This window comes from Chiroxiphia lanceolata, chromosome 4 (assembly GCF_009829145.1).
Source record: "Chiroxiphia lanceolata isolate bChiLan1 chromosome 4, bChiLan1.pri, whole genome shotgun sequence".
In the NCBI taxonomy this organism is placed as follows: domain Eukaryota; kingdom Metazoa; phylum Chordata; class Aves; order Passeriformes; family Pipridae; genus Chiroxiphia; species Chiroxiphia lanceolata.
Window position 1 is genome coordinate 12660335 of NC_045640.1, and position 27563 is coordinate 12687897.

The window sequence follows — 27563 nt, forward strand, 5'->3', positions numbered from 1 at the left end:
ATGTTTGACAGCAGAAAGATTTATACTGAATCACATATATTTTATGAAAACCTATTAAAAACTTCTATGTCAGTTACATGCACATTAGCACAATCAGTTCCCTGAAAAAGTATCATCCATTTAGTAACAATTCTACTAGACTGTTGCTACCAAAGGTTATTATTAAGAGATACAGAAGCAGTTGTATCTCCAAGAGCGGTCAATGATAGAATTCCTGGGTACTTCAGTAACACTGGACTCGGGTACTCGGTAACTAGGAGATCACTTCGGTTATCAAGAGTTTAAAGGTTGTAAAAAGGTTTGTTTGCCATTTCTGCAACAGAAGACAGCGAGTTCTGAATCCAGGAAACTGATTTTCTCCCTGGAAGTCCAACATGTCAATTAATGCTGTTTTAAAGGCTTTTAATTTGGCTGATTGACTTAGTCTTAAGGAAACTAAAACACAGTATGGTTTGAGTTCTGCATATAGTCAAACGAAAGTAGTCAGGACTATGACAGAAATTAAACTAGCCCATGGTACCAAGTGCTTATATTTAAATATTTAAGATTAACAAAAGAAGATGGCAGGAAAAAATGTATTTCTTAATATCCACAGAAACAGATTCCCCACTAAGTTAATTTTACTGCGTTAAAATATGGGAATAAAAGGAGAAAAAAGAAAAGTGTCTCAGATAATAATAAGAAAAAAAAATGCATACATTTCTACTTGATCCTTTGCTGTGGGAGATAAATCAGTCTCAGGAGTCAAAGAGCCTTCTAACTTTTTGTGAATCTTCTCCTCTGTTTTGGAAGAAAATTCCAAATGCTTAACAGAAAAATTCAAAAAGCCAGTGTATTTTATAACAGCATTTAACAAAAAAGCATCAGGATGTATACCTGTAATAGTAGTAAAATTTCCATAAATCACTGTAAATAATATAAAGAAATTACAAGTTACCACCCAAGATTCAAGTTTTCCACAGCTGTTTTGTTAAGTCCTGCAAATTTGACCTAACACAACTGGCCAGCAGCTACATGCAACCTCATGGCTAGCAATGTCCCCCCTGGAGACTTCCTACTGAATTTTTAGTTGTTTCCCATCCAAATCCCTACCTCATTCCTGCATTGCCACAAGACACAAAAAATATTTTAAAAATTCAATTATCTGACTAAATATTTTTGTGTTGGTCACATCTAACTTCTCACATATTTCACTAGAAGGAAATATTCCTGCAGTAATTGCTGTACTTTGAGTGGATGTAAAGTCATAATTCCTGTGTGAGAAGTGATTCTCAGAATTTCTAGTTCTTTATATTAAAACCTTTAAAATAATAATAAAAAAAAATGCTGTGAGACAGAGTATTTTTTTTTTCCAAGTAAATGCTCAATATCACCTTCGCTCAGGAAGAAACTGTCACATCACAGCACTATGAAATACTAAGAGCTGAGTTCAAATACAGAAAAAGGGAATGGAAACAGCTAAAATCATGCTTTAAGCAGGTAAATGTCTATCCCTTATTTACAGCTATTTATACTATATGATAAGCATATTAATTTTACTCTAAATGTCCAAGGCTGCTGCTGTGTGTCTGAACAAACACTTACGTGCAATGAACTTGCACTGGAGACACCACAACTTTACATTATGCTCTCTACCCTAAGCTTGACAACATAAAGTCCCCATGACCATTCCCCTAAAGCCTGGGAATTTTAAATACACCTCTCTGTGAGGGCTACTTGGATGCTTTTCACAAGAATAGTTAGTACATAACTACTTTGAGGCAAATCTACTCCTTGCAAGTACCAATACACAAATGGAACAGAATCATGCCCACTTTATTTTCGTTACTTTTGGTAGGGAGGGGGATGCTGAATTTGGAGTATTTACTAAAAAAGCAGGCATAATGGATCCAAACAGTTACAGCTTTTAATGAGGAAAACTCCATTTGTGATTGGCTATTTCTAAGGTAAATAAAGCATACCAGTGCAGATTTGCTTAAACTATTTGAATGAAATTATTCAAACGTATTTTAAAATTGCATGGCTTGTACTAAAAGCTACTGAAATAAAAGCCTAGTCCCCCATTCCCAAGCCTCAGAATGTTGCACAGTTGATAAATACCACACGGCCTCAGAAGGTTAAATATTTTTTTCCTTACCTTGCTTACTCTGAAGGTCTTTCAGTTTGGAGCAAAGCTCCTCCACTAATGTTTCAATGCCAGAGCTCTGCACAACAAAACCACAGGGGAGAAAAAAAGAAAAAAGAAAATGCAACTTACTAAAAAGAATATTCATTTTGTAGAAACATATCAACACAGTAAACATAACTCAGCAGACACACATTTTTCTGTTTGCATGGTAACTACATATTAAAATCAACCGAATTTATTAGTATGTATAAAACCATTCCTATAAATACGTGAATTAGAGGTCAAAATGATTCCAGGAAACACAGAGATACATCCTCACAGAGGTTTCAAACTACAAGTCACATTGTTGCACTATTGGATATCCAAGGTTTGTGAACACTGCGCTGTCACCTTTACTGCACTGTGTCACTGAGGATTTAGCCAGGAGTCTCAGGATAAAAGTTCAAGCACCCATTAAACACTAAGATGCATTTCAAAAAGCTAAGCCTGATCCTTTAGGTTGCACAGTTTATACCTGTGGGAAAGGGACTGTTAAAAGGATACAGAAAAATCAGGCATGATTTTCTGCCTGGAGAATAGTAGGAAGAACAGTAGGAAGGAGAACAGTAGGAAGAGCGCACGCCTCAGTGGCAGAGAGGGAGAGGAAATGCTTTCACAATATCTTCATGCAAAACTCATCCCACAGTTTTTCCAGTTTACAATACCCATGTATTTTTTATTTTTAAATATTGTGTTATTAGCTCAGGAGAGCAGAGGGAAAAATAAGCACCTTCTTCATCTTCCCTATAAGCCTCTATTCTCCTCCTCTGTTCCTCTACATAAATACTGAAATACTGAAAATAAGCACACATACAAAACAGTCCAATATATTTATTACCTATCTGGGAAAACCCCATGCTATTCCAATGGAATAAAAGCTGAATTCCAGTTAGTGAAATACTAAAGACCAACCTCCAGCCTGAAATGGCCATCCCTATTGGAAGGAAAACTAGGTAAGATGGGTCCTGTGTTGATGCCTAAGGCATCAGTGTAGATATTCATGTTCTCATTAATTCCATGTTTGGGAATCATGCTTGGAGATTGCACTTCCCACTCTCTGTAACTGCAAACAGAGCTGGAATCACACCTAAACACAACAATCCAAAACTGTGAGGAGGATACAAGAGATCCCCTGCAAATCACCAAACAGCCAGGAGTGGTAATGAGGGAGAACCATGCTGCTTCTTGTATCCTATGTACAGTTTCCTCAATATCAACTCCATCATCATTGGAATTCCAGTTCCAATCATACTTGGAGAAACTTATACAAACTCCTTAGAAAATCATCTCACCTTCTGAATTTAACATGATCTTCTGTGCATATAATTATGGAACATGTATTCTCTCCAAAAGCAACCGATCAAATATCGACTTACAGAAATGCATTAAAAAAAAAGTTTGATTTGCTTTGTTACCATGGTGGTAAAAAGATTTCATTTTTCCAAGATCTAAGAGTTTCTCCTCTCTCATAATTACTGGCCAAAAATTGATGACAAATACGAATATATGTTGCTAAAGCACAAGAAAATATCATGGAAAAGAGAATGCTAATTCATACAGTGAAACTATCTTGTTTAATTCACTGTCAGAAACACATACTCAAAAAATTATATACTGAAGCAATGACTTATATGCTAACTTCTGAACTTTAATTATTTGCAGCCAAGTGAGAAAGAAAGCAATTTGCTATTCCTAACTGCATTGCTGCACTGAAGTGCTAAATATAAACCTTTATGCCACATACTTAACTGAGGATGACTTAGCAATATCAAACTTTAGAAGGCATCTTCTACATCAGGAAATTTACCAACACAAATTAAATTATTTAGAAAGAATCAAGCAGGACAGTAATATGGATGAAGCTATGTAGTTGTAATAATTTGTCACTTTATGCCTATATCACTCCTGACTTCCCCCTCCTCCCCCCAAAAGGTCAACAGAGGAGGAGCTGGCCTTGGTTTTCCTCAGCTCCCCGAACTGTCTAATCGAACAGACACCTGTAGCAAACACCCAAAAAAATACAGATTTACTTTCTTAGCTTAATTATAACATCAAGTCAAAAAAAATGCCCCAAACCAGTAACAATATGCTCACCATTACAGCGAAGGAGTGAAAACTTTTGGAAACAAATGCTTCATTTCCCCCTGTACCATGAAACTAATACTCGAGTCAGCTGATGCCGCTCGCTGTCCTGCACTGCGCTGAAGGAGACAGCGCTCGCTTTGAAAGAGGGGGGGTGGGAACCCACTGTGCAGAACACCAAGAGGCTGGAGACCCCTTGCTCAGCTCCTTACTGCAGTATATAAAAACAAGCTGCCGACTTAATGCAACAGATGCCATGGCAATTATTTCCTATATGACAATGGTGTTTTTGGAAAATGAATTTGCTTGCTGTATTTTTTTATTGTTTAAGTTAAGGCATCGTAGGCTGTAACAACCCCACTGCCAGAAAGGAAGATGTTCCAGGCACCGGCTTGGTGCAATAGGACACAATTAGTTAACAAAACTACATGATCTGCTTGAAGTACTTTGCTTATGTTCAAATTTAAAGACAGTCCCCAAATAGTACATTTTTCAACATGGAAGTCTTAGTGCCCAATTATGATTGCTTTTGTAATTCCATCACAAAAGGCTTAAACCTCACAGTTGTCTGTCCCAGATTTCTACCAACCTGTTTCTCTCATTCAAACTACATAGAGCAGTATGTAATTTTTTAATTCATGGTTTTTATTTTGCATAACAATATTTCCTGCACACCAAACACATTTTATTCTGTTCTACTGTTTTCAACATATTTCTTTTTCCTTCTCCTGATTTAATGTACATCCAGTTCTACCAAAAGTTGTTCTTTTTGGCTTTTCATCAGCTGGCTGAAGCAATGGGAGGATTACATAAAGGATAGGTGTTATGTTACTGGTATAGGAGTGACTGTGCTAACAGATAAATTAAGCTTCTGAACTCACCCAGCATGAACAAGAACAGTCAATCTGACTGCTGGAGTTACAGGACTCCAATAGCCAGTGTCTTCCTCACTGACCAACATGACTCTATTGAGAGCTAAATTAATGCAGTTCTACATAATGAAGAATGAAACCAATTAAAGAAAAAACCAGAAAAGTTCACACAAGTTTTTATATATATTTGTAAATATGTTTGTTGGTTTTGAGGTTTTTTGGGTTAGGATTTTTTTTTTTAACACAAGAGTGCACACACACACACATATATATAATGTCAAATATTAAAATCGAAGACCTTTTGAATACGCTCTAGTTTGGAAGTAGAGCAGTCAGAGATGACAAGTGGTAACTCATTAGTCTAAAGCAATCCAACTGCTTCCGTAAGTACATTCACACCTCCGTAAAGCTGCAAAAAATGTTCCCAGAAGATATTGAATCTATAAGCGTAGCTACTTCTGAAATATTTTTACGAATTTAAAACATTCAGTCAAATTGTGAACCTTGGAAAAACCCAATATTATGTACACCAAATTCAAATCCACTAAAAACTGCTGCCTATGTTAACAGTGGGCACTGGCTTCTGTGTTCTGAGAGTTTGGAGTAAGAAGCTGTTAAATATTAGATCCTCTCAGATTCTTGACACATCAAGTCATGTTGATATTCGTCTCTGCTAGCAGGTTAGTTCTGAATGTTGCAAACAAGCAGAGCCCAGTCACCGACGGGAAATTTAACAGGCTTTTCCTGAGTTTGATCACAAATAGCACCACTATCATTTCACATAGTTACAGTAAGGAACTGAGGATAGCATTGCTCAGCAAATTTTCCATTTGCACTGAGCTTTCATCTCTTCCCATCATCCAGTAATGATGTCTAGTTACAGGTCTCATACTTCCATCCAAAAAATGCCATGAAAATGTATACTGTGTCCTGCAGATTTGCATACATGCAATAGCCAGAAATTCTAGACAGAGAAAAGGGAAACAAAATTCTGATAGCCTCTACTTAGAATGAGATTTCCACATGTGACGTACCGTAAATATATACACAGAAACTGAAAAATTCCATCAGATTGTACAACTCAAAGGGCTTTGGTTTGGGGGGTTTTGTTTGAGTTTGAGTTTTTGTGCAGTTTGGTTTTTCACTTCTAGCCTGAGTTAATAGCTTCCTCCAGAAGCTTTGAACTGTGCAATGTAAATATTTACTAAATATGTCTTGTCACTTCAGGCCCCAAAGGTCCTTGGTCTCTTTAAGGTTTTTGAAAAGCAAAAGCATTACACTTCATCTTTCTTGAACAATTAAGGTAATCACTCATTTGCTTTTAGGGTTTTGAGAGCTTTCTAGCATACACTTTCAAAACAAATCTTCATTTCCCTTTCCCAAACAAACAGAATTATTGAGGTTGGAAAGGACCTCCTGAGATCCAAACCTCTGCTGAAACAGGGTAAGCTAAAGCAGAATACTGATGCTCCTTTCACAGAATACAAGTTCAAACAGTCTAGAAATTAAAGGAAATCAATATATTAATAGTTTCAAATAATTCACTTAACAGGCCATAGGACTCTTCAGAGGAGATGGTTCTCTGACTGTACCAGGACAGTTTTCTTGGCATGTGGCCTGTCACCAAGTGCAGGATTACATAGCTGTTCTACATGGATCAGCTGTTAAGCCACGTGAACTGAATAAGGCACAAAATGTGATTCATTGCAGCCACACATCTATTTCTATATTTTGTGGGATGATGAAAGCTAGATAAAAGTCTAGGTTTTCATTTTTTAACATTCTGACACAGTATAATTCCTTTGATTACAAGTACTCTCACAGGAGGTGCTCAAGAAAGACTAAAAAAAAAAATCAGCCCAAGATCACCACTATGTGAATAAATGAATGAATAAATAAATCCACCAAAAGAGCAGTCTGCCTGGGGTGTTAAATCCAGGTGGAGTTCAAAGGAATAAAATAGGGTTCCAGTTCACATGCTGGAATTTTCCTCCATCATCATAAGGGGGGTGACACAAGGAAACATTTAAGAGTGTATACTTACATGTACAACCTTTTTGATCCTTTAGTAGTGAGAACACAATTAAATATTTATTTTTTTCACTTGAATACATGATGATTTAAGACAAAGATATTAAACCAGTCAGAAAAACAAATTCTACTTATTAACTTCTCTTTCAAGGTTTATGAATACTTGATGGAAGTAATCTTCAATAAATGTGTGACTTTAGAATATCAATTTCCAAGCAAACTGACTTAGTATTACAAAAATCAAAGCTCTCCAACAAGGAAATAAAAATACTTGCTTACAACTCTCTTAGTGCTGTCTTTTGTATTAAAACAGCATTAGGAAAGGTAAATTACATATCTGGCACATAACTAGAATCAGACTCAGATTTTCAGAGCTGTAGTTCATCACTTCACACAACACCTTCTAAGAGAGAGAGATAATAAATAGCACGTTATTTACTAATTCTAGATAAAAGAGATCAACTGCCAGCTCAAATTAACTTCAAATGAACATGCTATCACTAAATGTAGGTTACTAGAGCAGTTAATCTGACTTCTGTTATTTAAAACTTAATTCTGGTAGCTCCCTCCCATAGCAGGCTACATTGAAATAAAAGTTATCCCTTCAAGAAATGATAATTCCTCACTAGAAACTATTCTTCTCGATTATTATTAATCACTTATAAACAAACATGCTGACTTCAAAGCCACAAAGGACGTACTATCCTTGTAAGTAGTGTTGCTGTGAGATTTCACTTAATCACAGTACTTCAACTTGCAGATGCTGAAATGTTCTTATCTGTATTATCAATGCAACAGGAGTAATTTTTAAAGTGTGTTCCCCTCAGTTATGCAAGAGCTCTTTTCTGCACCAAGTGAAATGCAGAAAGGACACTTGAACTTTCCTCAGCAGGTACTCTGCCACATTCATTCAAGTTTGCTCGTGTGTATGATAAGAATTCAGAATGGACCTCAATTCAAATTTTTGGTGAAAATGATTGTTCTAAATTAAGGAAAATTATAATCTAATGACACTGCTCTGTGATGGAACACAAGGCATTATTCAGGAGAGCTCCATAACACACTCCCCTGGCATCTTCACAGCCACACCTGTGTGCCTGTAGGACTGTGCTGCCTCCTTCCTCCATGAGGTGCAGTTGCCAACTTTCTGTCCCAGACTTACCAGAGAAGCTTCTGTGAGGGGAGAACTGCCTTGCCCTGGTTTACTCCCATTATCACTGGGAGTACATACAAGGTGAAATAACTTTCAATCATATTGAACACATACTTTCAGCCTCCAAGACAGTCATCTATACTATGGGAAATACTTAAGTAATATTATGAAGCAGTTTTTGTGTAGACTAAGCTCTCACAAAGAACTTCTCCAGTTCTATAGATACTTTTTCTATATGAAGAAAACACATACAAAAATTGGAACAATTAAAACTTTTGTCAACTTCCATTAAAGTTACTATTATAGTTGGCAGAGCAGCTTCAGTAACATGACAAATCATATGTGGTACTAGGAATACCTGTTAAAATGCCAAAGTTATAAAGAAAAAGGAATTGATTTATTGTAATTAATTTATTCTGTGATGGTTACCTTGGCAAGACAAATTCACTTCAATTTCCTATATGGTATCTGAAGTTATTTTTAAAATCCCTTTCTAGAAACAGCTAGTACATCCCTTTCCAGTAGCCCAACTGCATTCAACCCAAAAGGAATATGATATTCACTAGTTTTGTGAAGTGTTTTGGCATTTCCTGGAAAAGGACTGAACAATCATCCTCAGACACATACAAATGCTTACTACTGAGCTAGTCAGGACAGGTGCTTCAAAGAAGCATAATGGCTGTTTTGGACCTCAACTTCATTTTTTTTTGCTTTACTAAATTCAAACTTCTCAACATGCACTTCACCTTTCTGATTTGTTAAGATGGCTTTTACATAACTTGTTTCGTTCTTGTCTGTCCTGTATCTTTACATTAACACTCTTGTTCACGTCACTTCTAATTATACGAAGATGTGTAAATTCAATCACCTAAGAAACCATTTAATGTTTACTATCCTATTCCCTGGTACCGCAGTGTTGTGGCCCTGTGTATTAGCTAATTAATACTGGCTTACCTCAGAGAAGCAGGGAACAACAGTGATTAAAATTAATTCTAAATCACCTAGTTAATGTGGCATCCTACATAAAAAGAAAAGAAACAGAGTCCCTGTGCTACAGACTCCATAAGTCCTTTTCCCACAGCTCTTGCACATCACTATTGCAAAGTGCAAGGCAGACTATGCAATGGTGCCTTGGTCTACCTGGCACACAGATACCATAATCTTTGGAGACCACAACAGTTAGCCAGAGTAACCCAATAAAAAACACACTCAGATGTGGAATCATAATCAATTGATTCATTAGGAGATTATTTCTTCAAATAAGGTTTATGTGAAGAACTGTAGTAACTGCATGGATGCCTCATCCTTGGAAGTGTTCAAGGCTCTGAGTAACCTGGTCTACTGAAAGGTGACTCTACCCATGGCAGGGGGGTTGGAATGAGATCATCTTTAAGGTCCCCTCCAACCCAAACCATTCTAGGGTTCTATGAAAGTTTTACAGTTCTGCACTTTGTGTAAGAAAGATGACAAATGCTAAGAAAATTTCAACAAAATCTTATTTTAGACACATCTCAAGTTTGTGCTGAAAGCAAGGCACATTTGAGAATAAGATTACCAGGCAAAATTTATAAGAAAACTGTTCAGTAGAGCCACACTTGTTCCTCTATTTGCTCCCATATGAGTACATAGATACACAGGTATCAGAAGTTATATTCCCCCTTCATAACTCAAAGCAAGCAAAGCCAATGCTCTATTGCTGTTAGCATGCCCACACCTAATGACATTTAAAAGAAATCACTGTTATGAAGTTTCGCCAATTATGTTTCCATGTTACCCCCAAGCAGTAATTTCTTAGAACAGTGGGATGGAAGGCACTGTGTGTTCTTGTCAAATATATCAGAGCAGTTCTTTTTCAAAATTCATTATTTTCATTACCTAGATATTCGCTAATATATATCAACCAAGAGTAACTCTTACTTTGACACATACATGGTTTCATGTGGCAGTCAGCAGATTTTGAGTGCTTGGCTAGTTCAGAAATGGACCACATTGCCTGATGCCCATTCCAACATGCCCTGGGAGATGAGCAGCATTAGACACCAGGAATGTCACCCGATATACTGCAGAACAGCTTAGGTGAAGTGGCCACCTACACTCAAAGAAGCTCTGGTTTCATCTACACAGAAAGTAAGATCCACAGGAAGTTGTTTCCTTTGCTCATCCTTAAACTGACCTCAAACATTTCAGCAAGGGACACGGCAGCTGCTTTAACTGAAAATCTGGCACTATCTTGGGGTGCAGCTTCACGTATCACACTGGAAGCGTTCAGTGAATTAACTATACCCTTGAAGAACTGCAACAGCACAGCTGAAGACCTGCTCTGTCTATTGAGCAACGCAAATTTCAGCAGAAAACTAGTCAGGTAAAAGCTAATTAAGCTCTTGGATTTATGACCAATGGACAGGCACATAAATTATTTCAGTATTATTACTAGGAAATATACCTACTGAAAAGCCTTATACATAGACTTGACAAGTAACCTCTAATTCCAATCTTGCTCACAGTATCCACCTTGCAAAAAATAATACAGGTGAATTTCTAAATTTTTTTTAAGAGTTTCAAAGGCACTGCTTTCTGCCTTGCTACTGACAAGTTTCATTATTCAAATCCAAAATAATTAAAACTTTCAGAATTAGGAGGCTTAAAAAAATCCCAGCATTTCAAACATGAAACAAATGGAACTCAGTTTTAGGTGTACCAAACTGGAATTAAAAAAAACAACAGCAACAAAACTAACCAAAAAAGTTATTTATAATTGACAGATCAACTGGTTTTACTTAAAATTTGAGGCAGTAATTTCAGGATAAAATTTCTTACTTTCCTCAAGGACTTTCATATAAATATTCCCCACTCCTACACATTATTTTTTTTTACCCAACATTTCATTAGAATGGATATCCCTCTTTTGCCAGTTAATTGCAAACCAACATTTGAAAATTTCTTCTACACTTCAGCAGGATAAAAATTAAGATAAAATCTTTACTCAAGGTCAATATTAATAAGCTTTACAAAATTTGAGCAATTCTTCAGCATGTATTTTAACTGCTATTTATATTCTACTCAAGTGTTTTGGAAAAAATAAACTTTAGAACTGCAGTAAGAATAGCAATTGATTGCTACATTAAAGTACTTGTCTTAGAAGTTCTTCTCACCATCATTCAGTCTTCATTTTCTGGCAAGCTGCAATGTACTTACATTTCTCCTGCTGCTGACTGCACCAAGAGCATCTGCAGCCAAGGATTCATTCACACGAATATAGACAATTTGAGACACCAAAATGCTTGTCACACAAAAAATACTGCCCTTAGAACATACACACATGAACAATTTGCATTCTTACATATGCCAAGTAGTACCTGTCAAAGTCAGGCCTCCTCTCACAAAAGCACTTAGTCCACAGTGCGCTTTGCCACTGCAAGACACAGTGAGGCAGAGCAGCTCCTCTCACTTGTCATACTCGTAACTTAGGAAATGTTTTAGAAATAAACACCAAACTGCAGTCTTCTTGAAGTCAAATGTTTCTTTTCTGCAGCATAAAATTATAACTAGAACCTTGGATTTCTGTCTCAGACTAGTGTTTTACAGCATTACTCTTTTTAATGAGAGGAAAAACTGAATTCAAGCAAAACTAAGCTACCAAATAAAGTACACTCTAAGAGTGAATAGCATGTAAATGAAAATGCACAAGGCAAGATTTCAAAATATTTGCTTCAACCATTAAATGAAAGTCTGATAAAGCAGTGCTTACTGCTATCAAGCCAATTTTCATCGAATCCATTTTATGACTTCCCATCAAGCATCTTTCTGAAGCGATCACCCAATTTTAAGGCCTTCGATTACTGGTAGGAAGAGAGAGGCAGACTGTCTGCAATATCTCAACACATTACTGGTTTAAATAATTAAATGCAAAAGTCAAAATTACATTACTCAGATCCCTGCAATTTCCTACGAGAGTCAGAAAAGTTATTATTGACCCTCGTCACCTTTTCATTCTCTGCGCATTTTTCCCTCTAAACCATCAGGCTGCAAAATCCTAAAGTTTTTATTGAATTGTGTTCCTATTTTGTTTTTTCTGTTTGTGTATATATACTCTATCTACAGACATATGCAGGTTAAACACCGTAATAATTTCACTTGAATAACATTTTATTTAAATACATTTAGGTTGAAATACATTAAGACCTTTTTCAATTACTCAATTACTCCCAATAATGGGGCTACCCCAACCTTGCTTGCTTTGCTCCAATGCTAAGGTAACAAGAAGAGGTTAGGCTGGAGGACCAAGTGATCCATATCCATGTGAGCATATTGGTATTTCCATATCCAACTACTTTGAAAAAAGGATCACAGAAGGACAGCAAAACTATAAGCAAGCTCCAGAACTGCCCATGTGGACTATTATCAGACCACTTACAAAAACAGAATATCCTAATGAACACATCTACCTAATTTGACAACAAAAAAAACCTCTACTGGTAAGCATTTTCTGATGATTCAGAAAACTATTTTAAAAAATTCAAGTGGCACTGGGAAAAAGTATTTATTTGTATCTCAACAATTTATAATTTATAAACACTCCTCACATACCACTAATTAACAATTTCAACTACAATTCACAGAGTGTTTTTATCTTTCTGCAGAGACGAAATCATGAACATTGCCTGGAGCAGCTTGAATGCCTCAGTAAAAATAGTATTTTAACATTATGTTTCACAATCCAAAATCTACTGATTATTCCCAGCAGAACAGCACACAAACTTAAATACAAAAGCATGACAACATGAGAAATGTGTTTGTAAAAGCAGAAAAGATATCTTACAAGGTACTTTAAAGTCTCACTAGTATCAAAGCAACTAGTATCCCCTCAACTCTAGAGTAAAAATAAAAGCAGTCTGTATTTCTCTCACGAAATGCATGTGATAAACTACCTACAGAACAGCTTTAAGTAACAAATTTTTTTAAAGTTAAAAGGTTCAATTCTGTTTGAAAATATATAAAAAAATTATGATCTACAACTTCACCAATGACAACAAATGTGCAAGCTTAATTGTCTGAGCACGCAACAGAAGTCAAAATAGCTCTGAAACACAAGCCTACAGGTTGCAGATTACAGGTTAATGTTGAACACTCTAAATTCTGACAAGGGGACAAGAATCAAAGGTGGAACTTACTTGTTCAACCTTTCAGATCACATATCCTTTTATTCTTTCAAAAGTCTAGTTGAATGGTTTCTTCCCTTTTTCTCCTGTTTTAGGTTATTGATAAATTCACCTTCTTCCTTTTTCTCTGCAACTAGATTTCTCCAGACAATATAAATTTAACTCAAGTGATGCTGCTTGATTTTCAGCTATGGGGAGGTGCATAGTACTTTCTAAAGCTAAAAATCAATCATCAGTATTCCTGTGGTCTATGTATGCAAGCTACTTTTTGTTGTTCATAAAATAAGTACATAAAGACAGTCATATCCTCAAGAAAGACATTACTTCTTGCAATTATTTCTTCATATTTGCTTAATATTTAAATTAACTGTTACAGTAGTCAGAGTGCTTACCTCAGTATTCTGTAATAATGAGAGTAGAGCAAATTACCAACAAAATTATACTTGCATCACTTTGTTAGCATAATAAGTAATGGGAAAATGGGAGTTCAGAAATCTCCCAATTAGTCAATTAGGAATTTAGTAACTGAACAAATACTCAAGTAGCTTCACAAACAGTAAGTCAGTATGTGATACCAATGCTGCTGAAAGGTGGTGGGAGTAACCAAATCATCCCCACCTTCTGGATTGTTCTTGGCCACGTACCTTCCACAGCCTTGTGGCACAAGTGTCTGTGCCACAAATCTGACCAGGAAACATCTCTGGGTTAATATTTCCTCCACCCCAACCAGGTTAATCTCAGGAAACTGATTCACTTTCCCAATCCAGTTCTCCACATAACCACCCAAATGCTTGTGCAAGCACAAACCACGACTAGGAAGGTGTATGGAGCAATAACGCAACCAGGCTACATGGGTGGGGTAGTTTCTTCCAACAGTAGGAAGAGATCAGAGTATTTGTAGTTCTGTAAACTAAAGGACAGACTTTCTCATTTTTGTTGTCTCAAAAATCTCCCTGGGGAGCTTTTTTTGACCTGTGCTACATATTTTTTCTTTTTAAACGTTTCCTTCAACAGTCCTTTGTCCACTTTTCCATTGAGCTACATGGTATCTGCTGCCTCTGCCATCTTCCTTCAATCTGTTGCCTTCACCTCTCCTCACCCTCTCCAGTCAGTGCACTTCAATTCCACTTCCACTCACTCCTGTAATCTGGGAAGTGAACACTTGCTACCATACGTGGTGTTTTATTTAGCAATTCTGGATGACACATGTAGCATGAACAAAGCAAGATGGCTTTCTGCCCAAATATTCCAGTCCTTTCTATTCAAACACAACACAAATTTAGTCAATTTAGAATCTTGGGAATTACCTTTATGCAAAGCTTTGTTGTAATTTCGACACAAACTGGTGCATTGCAACTGTCCCTGACAAGAACAGACGAGGGCTTACAGGAAGGAAAGCATGACACTACACAGTACAGAATCTTTTGTGAAATCATGCTGCCATACACAGATTTCATAATTTCCTAAAGAAAAATAAAGAATTCTTGGAGAACTTTTGGTGAACTTGCATTTTAAGAAGGCACAAATTAGAAGATAAGCATCACGAGCTAAATATATCTAACACGAAGGACATAAAACCTTAAGAATCTATTAATAGTGCAAACTTACTTCATCAGAAGCAGAGCGAAGACACTGGACAGCAGCCTGTTTTTTCATTTCCTCTAGTGTTAGATCAGAGCACTTCTTCTTACTCTTTCCCCATTTCTTGTAAGCTCCCTTTTCCCAGCCCAGGAAGATGTCATTCTCCTAAAATCAAAATAAAGAAATTACATTATTTGAAATACATTAATATCTCAGTACTACAGCAGAACAGGACTACAAGTAACATACTGTTCAAAATAAAACTAACCCTTTTCTATCTGCTGAAAACTACTTTTTGCCCAGTTAAAGATTAGTTTGATTACATAAAACTTGCCCTTACTATTCAGAAAAGCACATGTACTTTTCACAGGACATGGAGTTTACTCACATTTCACTGCAATATTTTCCATTTGCAAAGCATATTCATAAAGGTAACTTTATGGCCAACTTATGGTTGAATGTATTACTGTAATTTACACAAAATATGTTAGAGAGTTTCCCTGATCTCTGAAATAATAAGGATGAAAAGCAAGTAGTTCAGAGTTAAGATAAAACTTAAGAGAAAGCTAAACTAGCCAAAAGAAAATGCAATGTTAGATCCCAAAGCCTTCAACTCAGTCTCACAATGAGCATCATTACGGTCAGAGAAAGCAGTGTCTATCGTAAAATAATCCTGAACTAATTTCAGAAGAAAATTCAGATACTGGGAGGTGGGGGTGAATGAGTGGGGTTGGCTTCTCACACATGTAAGAACAATGAAGAACAATAAAATCAAAGCAGAATGCTATTGTATTACATGCAATCGTGAAGATATGTAGCTTCTGTTTTATATGGCTTCTTGGAATTTACAAAATTTATTATCAGACTTGCTTATTCTTCACTGCCTGTTCACATATATATACATGATTTCCCGCATTCATATCACTGCCTGTTCACATATATATACATGATTTCCCGCATTCATATCATGAAGGAAATGTTTTGGCTACCAGGAAAATAGTCTTTAACGTCTTATAATGGATGCTGATCTAAATCATCTTCTTCAGAGAGACCCACAAACACCTGATGCTTTTCAGCCTACCTGTTTCAACTCTTTCAACATACCTGCTACTGCTTCTAAAGAAATCCAGGCTAAGGCCCACTCTCATTTAAAAGAACTTCCAATTCCCCATGGTTTCGAAACAAAGTAAAAACATGTTGTCAGTGAAACTAATCAAAAAAACAAGTTGAAACTGACTGCCTCTGTGCAATCAAGGAAAAAGATGGGAAAAAAGGGGGCAGAGAGAGACCAATCATCTTCAGAATCAGCCACTGAAGGGCTCTCGTTTGTGACTTCACGTGACTGAGTCCTCCAGGAAGGAGTAGAGCAATTTGTTGAATTTACTTCTTAAAGTCTTATTTGAGCACCAAAACTGGAGAATTGCACTTGGTGCTGAAAGAACAAAAAGCCATAGTCACTCTGTTTTTCCTTATACTTGTGCAAGGTGCCAGTGATTCATTTAAAACAAGAAATTTGAACAGTCTACTGTTCTGTTATTAGAAGGACTAACAAAAAGGAATGATAGAAAAAATAAGAAAAAAATTATCAGAAAATAGGTTCAAGAGACTCTCTGCACATCTAGACTTCACTTCTAAAAAACAAATTTCAGTAAGTCTTTTCCAAAATTGTAATTTATGTATTTCTTTATAGACCATGAGGCTACAGAGCACTCTAACTCTTTCCAATATTCATGTGAAAGCAAACAAACTGATGAGAACCACCTCTCCCCCACCAGCTCCAAAAGCCTGTCCTGCTTATCCAAATGGACCCATTTGGAATATGCTACTCAAAATGAAAATCCAGGCAAACCAGTAAATGTGTGCAACCAATTTATTCCGGTTTTAAGCGGAAAGTTCATTAAGACAACATCTACAGCAGGAAAACAATTCTCAAAATGCTATATATTAAAGTACTTTGTTTTCTCTATGCCAACAAAGCTTTCCTTTGTACTGGTACATTACAGATCCCCTCTGCAGAGCAGCTTTACCAGCTGTCTGTCAGCAGAGCAGCAAGAACTTTCATGCTTACAGAAATTTATGTCATACACCCTAGAGAGTGAGTTTGTAGAATTGAGACACAGAGTGAAACTCTGCTTTCATGATGACTAAATTGACCAAAGGAAAAAAAAAAAAAAAGACTGACAATCCGGTAGTTTCAAGTGGTTGAAATCAGCCTCTTGACTTTTCTCCCTTCTTTTTTTTCCCATCTCTTTGTCTCCAGTGGTCAGGAGCCCATCAGGAGGTTTACCCTTAAGACTGGAAAGTATTAAGTCCATGACAAACAGGCAAGAAAGCAGTTTGACAAAACATTTTGTATGCATGAAAGCAAGTAAACCAGTTCCTCCACATGGAAAGAATCACTGCAGAATTCTGCTCTCTTCACTTATTAGATACCTTCATTTGCCTTGTTTCCTAACAGAACTAGAGACCATAAGATAATGCTCATTTTAATGCAAGAGCTCCACCATAACTTTGAATTTTTGCAATTCTGTTCAGTGGTCACTGAACATTTCACAAAAGCAATGCTACTCCAAACTTACAGATTTAAAGAGTGTGCATACACACAAAAGAAAAACTAAAATTTGGCTTACAAAATTCTAATATTTAAACCAGACAACCTCTACCTTAATTTTTAGGGGATGACCACCCAATTAAATAAATATCGACTAAAAGCCAATGCCACCTGGATACTGAATAAAACCAAGTTTTTGAGTGTTTAATTCAACCCTGAATTAAGATACAGGCGCTAATTTTAGAAAGAGATTTTGAAATCATTTATGCTATTCAACTATGTAAAAGCAGCAATTCTACCACTTCCCTCTACATTGCCAAGAAACTGGAGAAGCAAAAGAAAAGCAAGTTTGGTAGTGATTCTTCTTTCATTTGCTGTAATAAGAAATATCTACCTTCCGCAGGAAAAAATGTGCTACCTTGCAATAAGACTGACATAAAATCATTATGCAGCTCACACTCTACATAAATGGCAAATCAGCTCATAGTTCACATAAATGGCAACATTAGAAAGGGAAACATAACCCCTATTTTTAAAAAAAGAAGAAGAGGAAGACTCTCTGAACTACAAGCCAGTCAGTCTCACCCCTGTGTCTGGCAAGATCATGGAGCAGATTCTCCTGGAAACTGTATGAAGGCACCTGGGAAATAAGGAGGTGACTGGTGACAGCCAACATGGCTGCACTAAGAGCAGATCATGCCTGACAAATTTGGTGGCCTTCTACAGCAGGGTAAAAACATTGATGGGTAAGGGAAGAACAAATGGCATCATCTACATCTACCTGGACTTGTACAACGCTTGTGACACTTTTCCACACGACATCCTTGTCTCTTAACTGGAAAGACATGGATTTGACAGAAGGACCACTCAGTGGATAAGGAACTGGCTGGACGGTCGCACTCAAAGAGCTGCAGTCAATGGCTTGATGTCCAAGGGGAGAACAGTGACAGATGCCATTGCCCTGGGTCTGTATTGGTACCAGTGCTGTTTAACATCTTCGTTGGCAACATGGACAGTGGTATTGAGTATTCCCTCAGCAAGTCTGCCAAGAACACCAAGCTGTGTGGTGCGGTCAGCATGCTGGAGAGAAGGGATGCCATCATCCAGAGGGACCTTGACAGGCCTGGGAGATGAGCCTGTGCAAACTTGCAAACCTCATGAAGGTCAACGAGGCCAAGTGCAAGGTGCTGCACCGGGTTGGGGCAATTCCAAACAGAAACACAGGCTGGGCAGAGAATGGATTTGGAATTGCCCCAAGAAGGACTCAGGGACGTTGCTTGATGAGAAGCTCAGCATGAGCCAGCAATGTGCTCTCACAGCACAGAAAGCCAGCCGTGTCCTGGGTTGCATCAAAAGCAGTGTGGCCAGCAGGTCCAGGGAGGTGATTCTGCCCCTTGCTTCACTCTCATGAGACTCCACCTGGAGTGCTGTGTCCAGCTCTGGGGCCCCCAACACGAGAAGGACATGGACCCACAGAAGTGACTCCACAGGAGGACCAGAGTACCTTTCCTATGAAGACAGGCTGATAGAGTTGGGGTTGTTCACCCTGGAGAAGACTCTGGAGGGACCTTACAGCACTATCCAGTATCTAAAGGGCTTATAGGAGAGCTGGAGAGGGACTTTTGACAAGGGCATGTAGTGGAAAAGGTTGCACAGAAAAATTGTGGATACCCCATCCCTGGAAATGTTCAAGGCCAGGTTGGATGGGGTTCTGAGCAACCTGGTCTAGTGGAAGGTGTCCCCACCCATGGCAGGGGGGTTGGAACTAGATGATCTTTAAAGTCCCTTCCAAACCAAACCATTCAATGGTTCCATGACAAAGTATATCCAAAATGGAATAAGACCTCACTGTCCCTAGGATGTCACAATTGAGAATCTGGGGAAAACTGCAATAGATCACAAGCATATTTCACCTTTAGGATTATTCAACAAGCAGAATACATAAATACATTCAGTGATCTCCCCTGAAAAAATGCTTCTGCTAAACTGAGATTCAGGAAGAACTCTCATACATTGCTTAAAGCCACAGGGATGGATACCTTTTTATAAGGAAATTCGCTATAATTACTGCGAAAGGTCTGATGGGCCAGGATCAGCTGAAACATTCCTTACAGGCTGCCTCAGACTGAGACAAAGATAAAGAGAACACATGGGCAAGATAGGTCAGAAGAAAACACAAGAAACAGTAGCTCAAACTCAGCTTATATTCCCCCCAAAAAATGCAACAAGAGGCTCTGCAGACAACGAGCAGGTTCTTCAGAGAGCAGCACAAGTTTTCTCCATGACAAAAACCATGCTACCACAGAATAGAGAGGACTGGGAAACATTCTTTAATGTTAGATAATTACTCCAAATCTAGGTATTACCAGGGAAAGAATTCATCTTAGACTTTTAGTGAAAAGCCAGGGAACTGTCTACTCTGGTCTCCAATCGGGAGGCCTGGAGACACACTATCTTTAATGCTGCTGATGCTTTTGAGAATGCACCCAGGATCACTCTTGAGGAGAAAAGACAACGCAGAAAGAATCGTGTCTTGCAGAATATACCACCTAAGGAGTCCTTCTGCTTTGCCTTTTGCAACAGGACGTTTCTATCTCAGATTGGCCTTTTTAGCCACCAGCATGCTTGTAACAAACGTGGGTAGAGCCCTCCCCAAATCTTCGTTTGCGAAGCCCAGCCATGATGTCTGGCCAGTACAACCACCTCTTTCCCAGTTGCTGCAACTGGAACTTTACCATCCTTTGCAGCTGGACTGTAACAGAACAGCTGATACTGTATCAGATCACATCGTGAACTACTGCGACCTCAAGGTCATCACAGTATTTGGGACTGATGGCAGGCAGGGAAGAGCTCCACCTATCAAAATTAATCAACCTAAGTATAAAATCCTGTAATCCGAGTTTCCGTCAATTAAAAACTCTTGCTTATAATCCTACCTAACTTGGAAGGGCAGTCTATGTGATATTCACTAATTAGAAGTAACTCTAGGTTAAAACCAGGCAGAAGAAATTTGTCACACCCACTCACAAGAATGAGAGAACATGCAAATGCTGCATCTGCTGAAATCTTATGTTTGTTGAGCAGGCTGCCTTTAGACTTTTCCCACTAAAGCAGAAAAGAAGCAAATTTAGCAAGGCTATAGCTACAGCTATAAAGACATCATTTTACTTACAGGTCTGACCTACATAGCAGAAAAGACAAAAACTCAAGAGAAACTGCCACTACAGAGTCAAGGTGCCTGAAAGGGACATGTTTATGGCTGCTCTCTTGGATTTAGAACTAAAGTTGTGTGACACGTATCACAGACCACTGTAATCATCTCATCTCAGAGAATATAGGCAGCATACATCCATGCTTGGAGAAACGTGGCAAGTGAACTCTCACAATGGTCTATACACCAAGAACACTAAGGAGGTCCTCAGCTCACCCCAGAATCCCAAACAGTACAATTGCATCAGCACAGAGGTGGCTGCAAATAAACCCTGACTGTTGGGAGGACTCACCAGCCTGGCACTTGAGCTTGTATCTCTGCTTTGCACTATGTAAGCCTTTGTGAGAATACATCAGTAGTCATAGTTTAACAATAACAGAAGGAACAGCTCAACATGATCACTCCCACCAATACAAACACGGAAGAGAGCTTGAAAATAAAGTTTCTCAGAGAACCACAGTCCTTGAGAACAAATGCTTCTCTTCTGCACTAACAAATAAGCTGAAGCTGATTACCCTGAAACCTGTACAGTCCGTGCAAATACAATGCCCCTGAGAGCCTACTGTTCAGCTCCAATCCCTGCCACGACAATTCCCACCCACAAAACAGGATAAGAATACAAATGCATAGGCCATGACACTCCAAATCTGTCTCTGACCTATCTGTCAATCACCAGAGAAATACAGAACAGATCAGTTATCACATAACTAACCAGTCAAATGCCATCTAAAAATTAATAAGTAAGTTTTGTTAGGAATGTGCTTTTACAGTAAAGCCCTTTCAGTCATTCTCTTCTGCTTAACAGATGAGAAATACACATCCAATCAATTTTTCTCACAAAATTAATACTGCACACAAAAAAAATTACTTCTCAGAGTTTTAATTACATAGTCCCCAGTTAGAGTACCTCCTTCCTAGAAAGGGATGGAGGGCAGGACCACAGCTAAGTTTTCCTCTATAAACTTTTTAGCTACCTGAGCTCTTAGAAAATAGTTTAGCTTTTGTATTAATAAGCAGTAACACAAATTAAAGTGAAAACACTTTGCATTCAAGACATTTACTGCTACATGTTGCTGGTGAACTTTGAAATTTACTGACACGTGTGCAGCAGTCACACAGTTGTAACTGTAACTGAACTCACTCCCTACTGTAACTGAACTCACTCTGCACATTGTAATGCATTAAGAAAATTTGTGCTTGAATGACCCAAAGCTATTTCTTCAGGATGATAAAAGAACAGGTGTAATTATACTAGAAGCAGCACTGTCAATTTTTTCTTACATAGGCATACCAGCCAGACTGACATTGAATAATGAGGTTAGTGTAGTACAGAGGAACGAATCCTCATTTCACTTCCTATCTTTAGGTTATGGATGCGATTTTCACTTCAGAATGCACACAAAACCCCACACCCTCTTCCCCCAAAAATATCTATGTGTAAAACTGATATCTTTTACTAGCATTTAAATCCAGATATTAGGTCCCTCTACTGGGTTAATATGGGATAACAGGAGAACAAACATCCCACATTCGACTGGATCTGGGAACCTACAAGTGCATCACAAGTATGGTCACCAAAATGTCCTGTGTCATCAGCACATGCCAGCCAAATGCAGAGTAAAAGCTGGCAATGAAATCCCCATCCCAGCTCAGAGGGATGGGCCAAAGAATTTACGGAGATAAAACCACAGGGTAAAGCCCCAAAATGTATCATGCATGGGCTGAGGTCTCTCTTCCACTACTCTGTTATTCTCTTAATATAAAAAAAAAACCTACACTTTGGACTATAAATATTTAAGTACTAATGATGAAAAAGCAAGAGCAAAAACTGTGACCAAAGTCAGCAGAAGCATAGCTATGATTCAGAAGACTTCTTATGCCTTCATGTAAAAGATTACCTGAATGGAACTACTTTGAATCAGTCTGCAAATAATTAGTCTTTCAGAATAAAAGCCTCCCTGTTAAAAACTGAAAAATCAAAAGCAAAAATCTCATCCTGGTCACAAAAGAACACAGTTTGCAGTACAACAGCTACTTAATTCGGAGTTAAGAAAATACTACCTTTTTAATTTTTTTTTTTTTAAAGATTTTTATTTTTGAGGGTCAGAAAAAAAAGTGAACTTCCAAAAATGAGTTGAAAGAAGTAGATCAAAAGCAACAGAAGACACTTGATATAGAAAGTATGCATAACAAATGCATTTAGACCTTCCTGCTGCATGACCAAAGGCTTACAAACAAAGCCTTTATCTCATGGAGTGTCTAGCTTTTGGGTTTGTGTTTGTTTTTTTTTTTTTAAATAAAGGCTCTATCCCTTCTAAAGAGAGAACAATCTACAGGCACAAGTCAACATGTCTAAATCATAAATTTGTTATAGTCAAGATCAGCTAGGCTTACAAATAGTTTATGAAAGATACAACACAGAACACTGATTTTTATACTGTACAAATAAAATTCAATTAAATAATGTTTCACACAATATATTTTAAGGCAATGCCTTCTGCTTCACACAGATTATATTAACTTAATGTAATATTTACTGTATCACAAAACTGGTTTGAGAACACATGCATCTACAAATATACTTTTAATTAGCATTTAAACAATAATCAGAAATTTTCCACTAGGAAAGTAAGAGTAAGGTATTCTGACTAAAAATCAATCTAGTGTGAAGTCAAAAGGCTGCCTCACAACGTTGAGATGTCCACCAACAGCAATTCTGTGGGTCCCCAAAAGATAAAAATTTGTCAGTAGTTTTTATGATTTTTTCCTTAATTTATCCTTTATTCCAAAGTAAGAAAATTCAGTCATAAAATGAAAAGATGAAAGCATATATACTTAACAGAAACATTATGCACTTTACTTACATAAGACAGTCTGTAAATACATATCAATTTTATGAGATTTTTTCTTAATGGACCAAAAGCAACTAAAAGGTCATCTACCTCAGAACAAAATACCAATGGTTTGTAGCATTTTGGACAGACACCATTGATAGGCCTCAAATCATACAAAACAAACAAAAAACCCTAATACACCTAAATAATGAATGTTACATAACATGGTTCAACAGATTCCTTTAGTAAATTCTACCATGTAGATACCAAATATATGTGTAAATCAATTTGAGAATCATGTTCTCTAGAAATTTTGTAAGCAAGCACATATTCGTTTATAGTAAAAAAAAAGGGCAAAACTCTGACTGAAGTCCTTACTTGTCTTCTGATATGACAAACCTAAACTAACTAGCCACAAAATGTCCCAAACTATTTCTATGAACTGTATCACAAAAATCAAGGAAAATATGCAACCCCAATTCATACTGGTTTTGTATACTCTAATCCATCTGTCAACATTGGGAAAAAAAAAAATCTCAAAGAGCCTCCTCCTTCTGCCTTCTTAAACCCTCCCACCAGCAATATCATTGCTGCTAACAAAAAGCAGGAGAGGAAAAAAAAAAGAAAGGAAAAAAGTATACACACTAAGAATGAAGGACTCTTTAAGAATTTTCACATTGTAAGCTTTTAGACTGATTCCCAAAAGTAGCAAGTCTGGCTTGAATAAGAATTGTGCTCTAAATGCCAACGATGACTAAGTTACCTTCAGTCCTTGAGTATTTAAAAACAAAGCAAAACAAAAACCCCAACAAACATTAAAAGTGTGTGTATTTAGAGGACGTTACAGTAATTCTTCCTAGGTATGTATAACATATGTACAACCATAGCAGACCTGAAGATCTTGGTACCATAGTGCAATTTATCATTAACAAGTTTCTTTCCTTGAAAGCTCTCTTGTCCTTTGAGACACAGCTGGGCAAAACATACTTGCCTGTAAATTTTCCCAATATATTAATAAATATTACAGTTTAAGCCAATGAATCAGAATAGAAATTGCAAACCTTCCAGTAAGATTTGGTTGCAGTGAATTAGGGTTTTACTTTCATTTATGTTTCCTGTACTTGCAAAAACTCTCTGAAAATTTGTGACTTACTGATCTAACATTTTGTGATACTGAGCCTGAATCCATGTAATGATACCCAACACAGATATTTCTAATTGGGCCAGGCATGGAATTAACACTACTAATAAAACCAAACAAAACACAAGCAAAACCCAAAACCAAACCAAACCAACCAAACAAACAAAAAAACCCAAACCAAAACAAAAAAAAAACCAAGAAAAACCCTACAACTCCAAAAAAACCCCCAGATTCACACACATACAAAAAAAAAAGGGGGGGGGGAAGAAAAAAACCCATACAACACAACCTCCCCCTCCTTCCTTAATCTTATCTTCTATCCACACATCAAACTAGCACACTGTCCAGAGACAAATAATACTGGAGGAAGCCACAGAAGACTGCATCAGAATCAAGACCAAAACCCACATATTAAATATTACTAACAAACCAGAAAGGAACACCCTGCTTATTCTCAAAAATAACCCTGAAGACCTAGTTAATCAAGGCTCACATATTCTTTTGAAATTCTTACTTTAAATGTAAACAGAAATGACTCATGGTACAACACTGATATCTTAAACACCTGGGTATGCCTAGTAAGGCTGGGAATTGTTTTTTCACTCATTTTTTTATATTAAATCTTTTTGTACTTACCTGACAGAACCTCAGTTCAGGACTTCAGAGTTCCATTTGTCTGCTACAGCTGATGACACCAGAACACTACAAAAAAAGCACTGAAGGAGGCTCCCTGAAGCAACTAACACAGTGCTAATGATGTCATCAACATTCCGAGGTGGAAAGATTGTAATGACCATCTTAACTTGAGTTTTCAGCATTTCTAATGAAAATGACAGTATCCATAAGACTTCCTAAATCTGCCCTCTTCATCACTAGCACCCCCCAAAAAAGTGAATTGCAATGGATTGCTCATATGTGTAATCCCATTGTGAGAACATGCATTCCTTCTAACCTGCTCAAAATAGAAGTCATTGCTGTAGTTTGAGGAAAAAGGGATGGCTACTCAATCCCTACAAAAACAGAGTTCTAAAAGCAAAGATTCAGAGAATCACAGAACAGCCCAGGCTGGAAGGGACCTCAAAAAATCATCTGGTCTACCCTTTCAAGGGAAAGAGCCTACACAAGACTATCCAGCACATGTCCTACTGCGTCTCAAAAACCTCCAGCAATGGGGACTCTACCACGTTCCTGAGGAGGCTGTTCCAGTGAATGATTGTTCTCACTATAAAAGAAACAACAAAAAGAAAAACATTTTCATATCAAGATGAAACTGCACCCACTGCAACCCATACCCATTTTCCCTTGTCTTCTCCATGTGACTCCATGTGAAGAGAGTGCCTCTTTGTAGCTGTTCTCTAAGGTGGAGAGAAATCACTGCAATAAGCACACTATTGAAAACAGTTCTTTCCCTGGAAATTCTTTCTAAAGAATTAAAGGAATTGTATAGGAGGAAAAAAATCCTGAGATGCCAAGAACCAAATTTATGATGAGAATTAATCTGAATTAAAGGAGCTCAGCAGCTCTAAATACTTTACTCCTAAATTATTTCTCGTTTAGGTATTTAACTGCTGCTCTATTCCCTGATTTCTATTTGTAAACAACACTAGTATTTGTTTTTCCCCTTTGTCCTAAAATTGTACTCATCATCAAAATTGGACTGAAATTGCTTAGATGTAAACATGTTTTAGAGTATAAATTTTCTTGTTTCTGAATGACTTAAATAAACCAAAACTAATTTTAAAATGTCAGATCATACAAAAAAACCAGTAGGAAATAAGTAAAATAAAAATAAATTTAAAAATAAATAATAAAATAAGCAACAGAACAACAGTGTGTTTTAAGACTCCTCAATTTTCCCTATAAGATATTTGTACTTGCAGGCTTTAAAGACTAAGTTATTTGAGAAAGCAACTAGGTAGCAGTATGTTTCACAACAGATGCATCCAATCATTACTGCAGAATATCATCCCAAAACTAAACTGATATTAAATCTCAAAACTTAAAAAATAGTAATTTGAAGTAGGGTGAACAAAGGCAGTAAAACTATGTTATAAACAGGATCAAATAGAAGAAGATGGAAAAGAAACTACCAGGTTCAAAGCTCGATGTCGTTCAGAAGACATCCTGTACACGGGTACCACAGCACCCACTCAGCAACACGGGTTTTGGCTACCCTGCCAGCATGTGGTGTTCTTCTCCCTTTGGCTCATTAGGTTCAGATAACCAACTTGGAAAAAGAACAGACACATTCCTTAAAGCTCTGTTATCAAACCCACAAAGGATCCAGTTAAGGTATCGAAACGAGAAATAAACAGAACGAGGTTCTCATAATACAGTTACCCTGCTTCTTGCAAAGCCTGATAAAAAGAAAACTAATTTGGGCACTTCAGTAATTTGAAATTATCACAGTAGCAACTTCACAGTTATGACTGTGGTCTAAAATGGACTGAAAGAAACATGTCTTCATTTTTCCCCAAGGCCACAGGGCTATCTGTAAAGCTCCTCAAGTTCTGATGCGGTTTCACTTGGTTTCTTTTTTTCCATCCTCATCCCATACACTCCTTCCAAACAGATTTTGTAACCTTTTTCTGTGACCTTTGAAAATACAGCTATTCATGTCTGACCAAGACCTAAATGTTAAGGTACATTCTGAAAAGTGCTTACAACTGTTTTGTTTTTTTTTTCACATTATTATTATTAATCATGGGGTTGTTCCTGGTGACATCCACTGCTGCCAGATAAACTTTTGAACCGAAAAAACTTTTACATATAAAGTTTTCT

The 27563-nt window shown here is 37.3% G+C and overlaps 1 protein-coding gene across 3 annotated transcripts in view; it reads right to left on the reverse strand.

Annotated features, from left to right (window-relative positions):
* The window catches only part of KIAA0232 (KIAA0232 ortholog), a 66420-nt gene that overhangs the window by 19595 nt on the left and 19262 nt on the right, over positions 1-27563 (reverse strand). Inside the window, exons 1-4 of one of the 3 annotated variants that reach the window (XM_032686979.1) lie at positions 26873-26920; positions 15073-15210; positions 2138-2204; positions 699-780 (exon numbers count right to left, since the gene is read on the reverse strand). In XM_032686979.1, coding sequence (XP_032542870.1) covers positions 699-780; positions 2138-2204; positions 15073-15210; positions 26873-26905 — 320 coding nt within the window. In that variant the 5' untranslated portion in view covers positions 26906-26920. Of the gene's footprint in view, positions 1-698; positions 781-2137; positions 2205-4261; positions 4336-15072; positions 15211-26872; positions 26921-27563 lie in introns of those variants that run through there. The other 2 variants (XM_032686978.1, XM_032686980.1) reach the window with 2 other exon arrangements.